Source organism: Monocercomonoides exilis (assembly GCF_001643675.1).
Source record: "Monocercomonoides exilis strain PA203 chromosome Unknown scaffold9-1957334, whole genome shotgun sequence".
NCBI lineage: Eukaryota > Preaxostyla > Oxymonadida > Polymastigidae > Monocercomonoides > Monocercomonoides exilis.
The window spans coordinates 791,441-800,829 of record NW_027150554.1 but is presented as its reverse complement, the minus strand read 5'-3'; the positions used below and the strand labels follow the sequence as shown (position 1 = coordinate 800,829).

At 31.0% G+C, this 9,389-nt stretch overlaps 4 protein-coding genes across 4 annotated transcripts; 3 read left to right on the top strand and 1 right to left on the bottom strand.

The window, feature by feature from the left end:
• Positions 1–329: 329 nt before the first annotated feature.
• Positions 330–1,915, top strand: MONOS_4965 (uncharacterized protein; the record flags this gene model as incomplete). The annotated part of the gene is made up of 3 exons (XM_067875076.1): positions 330–363; positions 429–919; positions 976–1,915. 3 exons carry the CDS (start codon positions 330–332, stop codon positions 1,735–1,737), a joined length of 1,287 nt encoding a protein of 428 aa, XP_067732408.1. The 3' UTR covers positions 1,738–1,915.
• Positions 1,838–2,975, bottom strand: MONOS_4966 (uncharacterized protein). The gene is made up of 4 exons (XM_067875077.1): positions 2,869–2,975; positions 2,685–2,755; positions 2,132–2,625; positions 1,838–2,007 (listed from the first exon to the last, which is right to left on the bottom strand). Exons 2-4 carry the CDS (start codon positions 2,752–2,754, stop codon positions 1,843–1,845), a joined length of 729 nt encoding a protein of 242 aa, XP_067732407.1. The 5' UTR covers position 2,755; positions 2,869–2,975; the 3' UTR covers positions 1,838–1,842.
• Positions 2,976–3,544: 569 nt separating this feature from the next.
• Positions 3,545–4,337, top strand: MONOS_4967 (uncharacterized protein). Its single transcript, XM_067875078.1, has 3 exons — positions 3,545–3,725; positions 3,771–3,975; positions 4,069–4,337. The coding sequence occupies exons 2-3, from the start codon at positions 3,880–3,882 to the stop codon at positions 4,285–4,287; spliced, it is 315 nt and encodes a 104-aa protein (XP_067732406.1). The 5' UTR covers positions 3,545–3,725; positions 3,771–3,879; the 3' UTR covers positions 4,288–4,337.
• Positions 4,338–4,920: 583 nt separating this feature from the next.
• On the top strand, positions 4,921–8,946 carry MONOS_4968 (uncharacterized protein; the record flags this gene model as incomplete). The annotated part of the gene is made up of 5 exons (XM_067875079.1): positions 4,921–4,945; positions 4,988–5,061; positions 5,144–5,278; positions 5,446–5,520; positions 5,947–8,946. 5 exons carry the CDS (start codon positions 4,921–4,923, stop codon positions 8,653–8,655), a joined length of 3,018 nt encoding a protein of 1,005 aa, XP_067732405.1. The 3' UTR covers positions 8,656–8,946.
• Positions 8,947–9,389: the final 443 nt, after the last annotated feature.

Below are 9,389 nucleotides of genomic sequence, written 5' to 3'. Positions count from 1 at the left end.
CCTCTCAAAATAATATCGCCTACCCCGCAGAAAATATTTGTTCTCCATCTCTCATTTTAGCAAGAATATTTTTGTTTTTTCATATCAAATGATCTTGGTATCCATAACTGCAAATCAGAAAAAGATTTGTCGTTTTTTCTTTTCTTTCTTTGTAACATTTTGTCAAATAATACCAAAAACCTTGAATGGTATAATAACTTATATTTTCATGTTTGCTTTGAGTTTATATTTTGCACCAATTTCTTCTACCCAAACATGTGCTCGTTCAATGTGAATGGCTGAAATATTGTTGCTTTCTTGAACTATTTTTTCTTTTTTTAAAAAAAAAAATGCAGGAGACAGGCAACACAAAAATATTCAACAGTTTGCAATTGTTATTGCAAGTGAATTTTTGCTTATTGCATTTTTTTCTTTGTTTTTTGTTGAAGAATTGTTTTGCGAACTGGAAGATTGCGATGAGGAAGAGCAGAAACAAAAGGTTAAAGAGCTGCATGTAATAATTGATGGAATGGACAGAAGCGAATTTTTATCCATTTTAACAGAAGAACTGTTCGACAAAATTCATAATATGACAGATGATAAGAAATTGAATTTTGGAAATGCTATTGTGTTGTTGAAACACATTGGATATTGCAACACACTGAAAAGAATTTTCATTCAAAGCTTTGAGAAATCTTCATTGAACAGAAGAATTGAAGAGATAATTATTAATGAAAATAAGAAAAAGGGAGGAAAGGATGAAAAGCTTCTTGTTGATCTTTGCGAAGGCTATCTCATGCTGCTAATCGATGATTTTCCAGAAGAATTACTTTCTATCGGTGTGCCTTGCCTTCTGAAAGTTGCATTGTCGAAGGAGGAAAGTGAAGAAACTCAAAAAGAAGTGGAAAAGGCTCTTTTGACATTGAATTCAATTCGATGTGTATGGACATATCAATTTCCTTTTTGGTATTTCTGATTTTTTCCCTAATTTTCAAGGATGTGAAAAAAGAGCTGTATTTGGATGCGTTCAAAGAAATAATTCAATATCACCAGAAATGTGGCAATCTCACACATCTTGCCTATCAGTCTGCTTGGCAGCTTTTGATAGAAAGATTTTACAAAGAGAAAAGCTTGGGTGCTGTTGCAAATGAGTTGCATTTTGTCAGAGAGGCCATAAAGGAATTGGAATGGCTGATTAAAAATATTGATTGGAAGAGAAAAGAAGAAAGAAGAGGAGAAAATGAAGGGAAAGAAGAATATATTTTAATTGAAGGGCTTCAATGTTTGGAGCATTTTTTTCTCTTTTGCCAACCGAGGACAGATGAATCTGTCGAACATGTCAGCAGCGTTACTCAGATCTTTCGAGCAGCAACAGATAATAGGGAAGATATTGGAGTGAAATGTCTTTATTTGCTAATAAGATCAGCTAATAATGGAGCTTTGGAGGTTGAAGACTTGTTGAAAGGGGGAGCTGTTGATGCTGTTTTGGAAGGGCTTCAGAGGCACACGTTTAAGGACAAAATGACATATAAAAGCTTGAAGGCTTTTTTGAATGTTTCAAACAAATTGAAAGAAAAGGGGAAAGATGAAGTTGAAGAAGAGAAAAGAAAGAAGATTAAAATGGAGATGTTTGAAAAGATGGAGGAAGAAGGATACGAAGATTGCATTGAGAGTTTTCATAAAAAATTGTATTTTCTTAACAGTAGGTTTTATTTTGGAATATCATTGAACGTTTCTGATTATTTTGCGAATATTTGAGGAAATGGTGCTCTTTTCATTTTGTTTCTCTGAATTTTTCTTTTTCTTTTTTCTTTCTTTCTTCTTCTTCTTTTTTCGTTATGAAATCGAAGGCTATCCATTTTTCTAAGCACGAACATATTTTTTATCTTGAATTGGAAGAGAAAATTCAAATGAAGTGTGATTGAGAAATGGTCCATTGGAGCTGACTGGTGGAAGCACATCTTTTTCTTCCACTCGCATGGACTTATTGAAAAATGAATGATTGTATCGAATAAAAATGGATAAGTACTTTTTTTTAAAAAAAAACCAGAATTATCATAAAAATAAATAAATAATAAGAAAAAATAAAAAATAAAAAAAATCAATGAATAAATAAATAAATAATATCAAAATATAAAAGAAATATTCAAACTTGATATCCAATATTGTTCAAAGCCAACAACGCCATTTCAACTTCTTTTTGAGTTTTCTCGTTTTTCTCTTTCTTCAATGCAACTTTCAGAAGGCAAGACATACAAATCGAAAGCAATTCATCTGAAATGTCATCATTCAGCAAAGAAAAACATTCGCAAAGATCAGTCAAAAACTTTTCATTCTTTTCTTCTTTTTTCTTCTCATTTTCTTTAAAAATCATTATCTTAAATCTTTTGCTTAATAATGATTCATCAAAACAAAAAATCAAAACGCATTCCAGCACTTTGCAATATCCAGCTTGCTTCAACAGCAAGATTGCACTTTCCAATGTCAATGTCTTTTCTTTAATCATTTGGTGAATTTTATCGAACAGTTCTTTTGTGAAAACTGTTTGAAATTCTTCATAATACAATTTTTCAATAATTTCATTCAACTCTTCGATTTTCTGCATTTGTTCATCTTCTCTGCAACCTTCCAGTCCACAAAACAATTCTTCAAAGGCATTCAAAAAAAAAATGTTCAACTTGTTCAATTCAAATAAACAAGCAAACTTGAAAACTGCTCGGTTCTGACCGTAGTCAGAATTTCATCTTCAAAATTGTCATCTTCTGGCAAACTCATTCTGCTTGTTGAAAAAAATATCAAAAGAGTAGCAAAGTGTAACAAGCAATAAATTCAAAATAAATACAAGCATCGTTGATTATCTTGCAGTACTTAAATGTTCGCAATACAAACTGTTATGTTATTGCTTAATGAAAAAGTGCAAAAGAAATTGCGAAGGAATCGCAAGGATTGACTGTATAAGTCCAGAAATGGAAATCTTTTGTTTATTTTTTGATCGTAACCAACATATTATAAAAAATGTTTTTTTTTTTTTTTTTTTTTTTTTTTTTTTTTTTTTTTTTTTTTTTTTTTTTTTTTAAGGTGGAAAATTGGTGATGGACGTAACGAACTTTTTTCTTCACGTCGCCCAGGGTCATTAAAACATTCAAATCGAGTTTTCTTTCCTGTCGTTATTTGCCCACTTTCCAAATGAAGATCCTTTCATAAAGTTTCAATTATGTTTATTCTTTTTTAAAAAAATATTATGAAGTGATTTTCAAGTTCACAATTAAAAAATTTTGATCTTCAATTATCCAAAGGTGGAACAATAGTATTTTTTCATTAAAAGAAAAAAAACAACAATTTGTTCCTAACTTTCTCTGCTATCACACTATTAAAAATCTAAAATTCTCAGGGAAAAAAAGATAAAAGAAAAAAAAAAGAAATGAAAAATGAAAAATGAAAAAATAAAGTTTAATTATAGAAAATATCGAGTGAAACAAAATTCATTAATCAAAATAATTCGTTCAAGTCACGATTCGATTAACAATTGAAATTTGTTACTTTTAAGATCAAATATTAATGATGAGAAACGATGAAATTAATCACGAATACATATTGCATTGGGTATTACTGGCAATAAGTGTAGCTGGTAAATCATTGCTTTGTATTTTTGGAAGCGAATTTGGATGCTACTGCGGATATGCAAGTTGCATCCTATTTTATTTCAATTATTTTTATCGAAGCAAATTGAAGGATTCATTTCCCAGGTTTGAATGGTTTATAGTTTGTGGCGTTTATAATTCGAGATATAGTGGGCTGTACTTGTATTCGGCAATTGCAAACACAATATTTCTTTTATTTATTGGGGTCTTTCATGGAATTTTATATCTTGCAGAAACTTATTTCTTTCTTCAGTTTTGTATGCTTTACATAATTTATTGCTGTACCGTTGCAATATTATTGGGCGAAATCGCATTTTGCTTTATGATTCAAAAGCGTCTGTTTTACAAACCTATTGTGTGGAAAACATTTTTTCGATTTTTTCTTTTACACGATTTCATTTTTTTAACTTCTAATTTATTAACAATTACTACTCTTTCTCCAATTTAGATTCGTTGTAGTGCAACTTCATTGGTTGCTGGCTCAAATTCGATCTATCTAATCCAAGATCCAAATCTCCTTGAAGATTGCGAATTTTCTGATGAAGGAGAAGTTATTGTTGGAAATAAACCTGCTGATATCACTTTGATTGGTGCTCCATCCGAACTTCCGGACATTTCACAACCACTTCACGACATTTCGTCAAACACATCTCTTATTTATGTTTAGGTTTTAATTAGTTTTAGCATGTTTTTTAATAAATAAAAGACCTTTGTTTTATTATGAATTTACAAGAAAAAAAAAAAATAATTGATCGAACAATAATAAATAAATCTTCATTTTTAAAATTCTTTGTTTAATGAGAACGAAGGTGTCCAAAAAACATCTATTAAAACAATTTCACTGTGATGATCTGATAAGAAAAATGGAGGAATGAAAAGAATTGCTTTTTTTTTCAAGTGGAAATGATTTTGTTTGTTTTAGGCTGAAACAAGGAAGACTTTTCTGGGTCAGGATGAGAAAAAGCACAAAATCTTAAAAGGGAATTCCTTTAACTTATTGATGCAGCTTTCTGTAGGATTAGTTGCACAGTATTTGGAGAAGAAACAGTTTTTTGGAACGTTAAGTATTTTCCGTCAAGAATGCGAGAGTTATCTTGATTTTAAATCTATTTCTTCTGATCAATTGCTTCAAATTCTTTGTATGAATCAAGAAAACTTGATGAATTTCTGTTTCCATGATCTGGCTTCAGAAAGTGGAGAAACAGATTGTTATTCGTTGCAAAGTTCATCTCTTCTTGAAAATCTGATGAAAACTTATTCTGAAATTGGTGCCATGCAACTTTTAAGTTTCGATAATGTTATGTTTTTACAAAACTATGCAAAAAGTGTGACTATGAATTTAAGTTAACATTTTAACATCCTCTTAGTTCTCCAGGAGCAAAATTTGATGAAAAGAGAATTAGAAACTGAAAGAACAATGCAAGAAGCATATATGCAAAAAGTCTGTTATAGTTTTTTTATCGATTGTTTTTAATCAATTGATTTTTACCTGAATTTAAAAATATTCATTTTTAACATGAAAGATCAATGATTCTGTGAATGAATTTGAGCAAAGATGTAGAATGGAGCGCGATAGAGGAGCAAAAGAAGAAGCCGAATGGAGGTTGATGGGACATCGGAAAAAACGGGCCAAGAGATGGATATCTCACTTTGAGAAAGTTTGTATTTCTAAGTTTTTTTGGAGTTAAAATAAATTATTTTTATTCAATTTTATTCATTGTGAACATAAAAAATGAATTGTTTTCTTTCTTTCTTTTTTATTTCTTTTGTTACAAACTCATTTCCATGTGAATCATTTCATAATTTGAATATTTATGTTTCACAGTTAGTTAAAAACTGCGAACTTCAAAATTCTGCACAAAGAACGAAAAATTCCTCCAAAGCAGATCTTTTAGCAGAAGTATTTATTTATTTATTTATTTATTTATTTATTTATTTATTTATTTATTTATTTATTTATTTATTTATTTATTTATTTATTTATTTATTTATTTATTTATTTATTTATTTATTTATTTATTTATTTATTTATTTATTTATTTATTTATTTATTTATTTATTTATTTATTTATTTATTTATTTATTTATTTATTTATTTATTTATTTATTTATTTATTTATTTATTTATTTATTAATTTATTTATTTATTTATTTATTTATTTATTTATTTATTTATTTATTTATTTATTTATTTATTTATTTATTTATTTATTTATTTATTTATTTATTTATTTATTTATTTATTTATTCTTTTTGATTTCCAATCTGTCACACATTATTTTTATTTTTATTTTTTATTATTATTGGGGAATTTTTATCAATTCAGTTGGAAAAGAAATTGGAAGAGCTTTCGAAGAAAAATGGGTCAAACTTATCTGAAGAAGAAGAAGATATTGATGATGAAGAACATAAAGAAGAAGAAGAAGAAGAAGAAGAAGAAGAAGAAGACGATGAAAAGACAGAAGAAAACGATTCAGATGAAAAATATAAGCAGCCCACAAAACGATTCAAAACTTCAAATAAAGCGAAAAACAGCTTTTTCAGGCAAGCTTCAGAAGAGGCACATTTCTCTCTTTCTTCTCAAAATTCCACAAAAAATTCAAAAATTTCAAAAAATTCAGAAAGTTCTGATTTTCCCAGTTCTCAATTTGACAGAAAGTCTTCTTTTGACAAGCCAGCATCTTCTCCCTGTGCGTCATCTGAGCAGCAAAACGGACTTTTTCATCGGAATTTGCATTCAAATGACAAAGAAACATTCGAAAAACAGCAAAAATCGCTAAACCAGAAGCAAAATCTGAAGAAAGACGAGGAAAAACAACGAGTTTTTGAGCATTCTCATCTGAAAAAAATGGCTGAATTAGCTGAATTTTACTCAAAATCTGTTTTTAATTCGGATTTTTCTCCGAAGACGCAGCAGAAAAACGATTATGCCAAACAAGACGGCTCAAATGGATATTTCTCGTCGCTTTTTCAGAATCCCGCTGTTTTTAGAGAACCTTATTCATCATCATCTTCTGCTTCTTCTTCCTCCTCCTCCTCCTCTTCCTCTTCCCCTCTTTCCTCTTCTTCTCTTTATTCACCGTTTTCTTCTTCATTATCCTCATTATCATCTCCTTCTCCTTCTCCTTCTCCTTCTCCAACTTTATTTTCTTCATCTTCTCCTTCTTCTCCTTCTTCTTCATTATCAGCATCATCACTTCCCCCAGAGTTTCTCTATCAACAACCACAAATTCCTTCACAAACAGCCACTTTCCAATCTTCTTCAGTGTCTTTTCAACCTCATCAACATTCTTTCACTTCATCTTCCTTCTCTCCACACGAATCAATACATTCAATCCGAAGAAGTTACAACCAGAATAAAGAAATACCATTTTCTTCTTCTTTATCGTCTTCATCATCATCTTCTTCTTCTTCTTCTTCTTCAGCCCCTTCCTTTTCAACTTCCTCTTCAACCTATCCTTTTTCATCGGCATCACCTTCAAAATCGTCATCTCCTTCTTTTTCTTCTTCTTCTTCCTCCTCTTCCTCTTCTTCATTATATGAAATTCCTCCTCTTCCTCCTCTTTTCTTCCTCCCAAATACATCCAGCAACACACACAAATCTGATTCCATTCAAAGCAACTTCAATTCGAAGCACCTGAAAAAGACAATTTTCAATTGGGAAGATCCAATTTTAGAGGGAAAAACGGATAACGAGGAAGAAGAGGAGCTTAATTTGCAAAGGGAAATGCTTAGAGCAGATGGAATAAACGAAGAAGAAGAAGATGATGATGATGATGGTGATGGTGAAGTAATAGAAAGAGAAAGAGAAAGAGAAAAAGAGAAAGAAGAAGATAGCTTTTCAGTGAATGAATTTGATTGGGAAGATGAAGAAATCATAAGAAATCAAAGCGATTTGAATGAAAGTGTCACTGAAAAATGGCTTGGAAGAAGAGAGAAGGAAAAGAAACAAGGTTTTCGGAATGTTGAATTGGAAATTTGGCTGAAGAAGAATTTGAGTGAAGCAAAAAGGAGGGAAAAGCAAGAAAGACAAAAAAGAGCAAAAATTTCAGAAGATTTTGGAAAGAAATCAAAAATTCAAAGAAAAAAGAAAAAGACGAAAAATGGAAAAAATAAAATGAGTTCAAAATTCGATGAAAATGAAGAGGGAATCCAAAAAACACATTTGAAAAAGAAAACTGGCTTGAGAAATTCTTCTTCTTCTTCTTCTTCTTCAAAGCAATCAATTGGAGAAGAGAAAGCAGGGAAACAGAACAAAGAAGTCAGCCACAGTTTCAGAATCAGCAAGGAAAATGCCACTCAATTAAAAAAAGAAGAAAACTTAACTGATCCAATTTGCAAGACAAGACAAAACAGCACTTTTGATGAAAATTGCTTTCATTGCAGCAAAACACATGCAGAAACTGATGATGCCACAAATGCTCAGTCTGCAGAAGATACAGAAGCATTCGATTCCTCGAAAAATCTCAGGAGAAGAGAAAACCTGACGAGCAAGACAAAGCAGCAGCGCTTCAGCGATTTCAGAGCAGAAATTGAGTCTTTGAGCTTGAAGTGGAAGCTGGATGCGATTGAGGCCAGCGAGCAATCGTTTGAAGTTTGCAAAGGCAAACAACACAAGCAAGGCATTTATGTGTCTCCAACCTCTTTAACTCAGCTAAGTTCTTTTCCCACACTGCAAGCGAACACACAAAAGCAGAAATTTATAGAGGAAGATTCATCTTCATCTGGGTCATCAAATCAGCTGTTTTCTTCGGGAGGTGTGACAGAGGAGAAAACGAGGTGGATGACTGATGAATTCGATGTGAGGAAAGATAATTCAGCGAATTCAGACAATCCGGTGCAAATGTCAGATAATCGAACATCCTTTTCTGTGAAAGGCGCATCCACAGGACATGAACACGAACTTAACTCGCACGCACAAGCCTCACAGGAAGTCAAAGATTTTGCCCATTCAAATGCACATGTTGAAAATGATGATAGTTATTCAAGTGACAGTTGGGAAATGGAATCGGTTGATTCTCTTAAACCGTTTTAAAATGCATTGATCTTCATCAAGCATTGAGCTTAACAATGAATGCTGTGTTTGTAAAAATTATTCTCGAAGCATCAATTTTTCGTTTTTTGGTTATGAAATGCACTTAACAAAATCACATGTAAGCATTAGAAACTGAAACAAGTTGAAAGCTGATTCTTTGAAACCAATAGAATAAAAATATTTTTTTCAAAAGGCATAATCATTTATTTTAGCTATAATTATTTTCTTCATTCGACAAATTCAAAATTCTTTTTACGTTCGTTTATTTACTCAATACATAATTCAAGATGAGAATTTTGTAAAGAGAAGATTGCGAGACTTATTATGATCTTTTCCCCGAAATAACAAAAAATCTCATCTAAACAGAGTTAAAAGGAAAAAAATAACAGCTTGGCATTTAGGTCTTTAAAAAAGTTGAATTATCAAGGATCACAGACTTTCTTTCTTTCTTTCTTTCTCTTTTCTTTTCTTTTTTTATTCATAAGAAAATGAAACAAGAACTTTTCTTCGATCAAATCAAAGAAAAAATCATGTATCATCAGGTACGTCACAAACTGACACGACTTACTTATTGGTCTTCTTGGTGTATTTTGATTTGCAGATTATTTAATGATGATCGTTTGGAGGCTGTAATAGTGAATGAACTGCGTTTTGTCAGAGAGGCTAGAAGAGAACTTGAAGAGTTCCCAAGAAATGGATTGGAAAAAGTTAAAAGAAGAGGAAAAAGGAGGAAA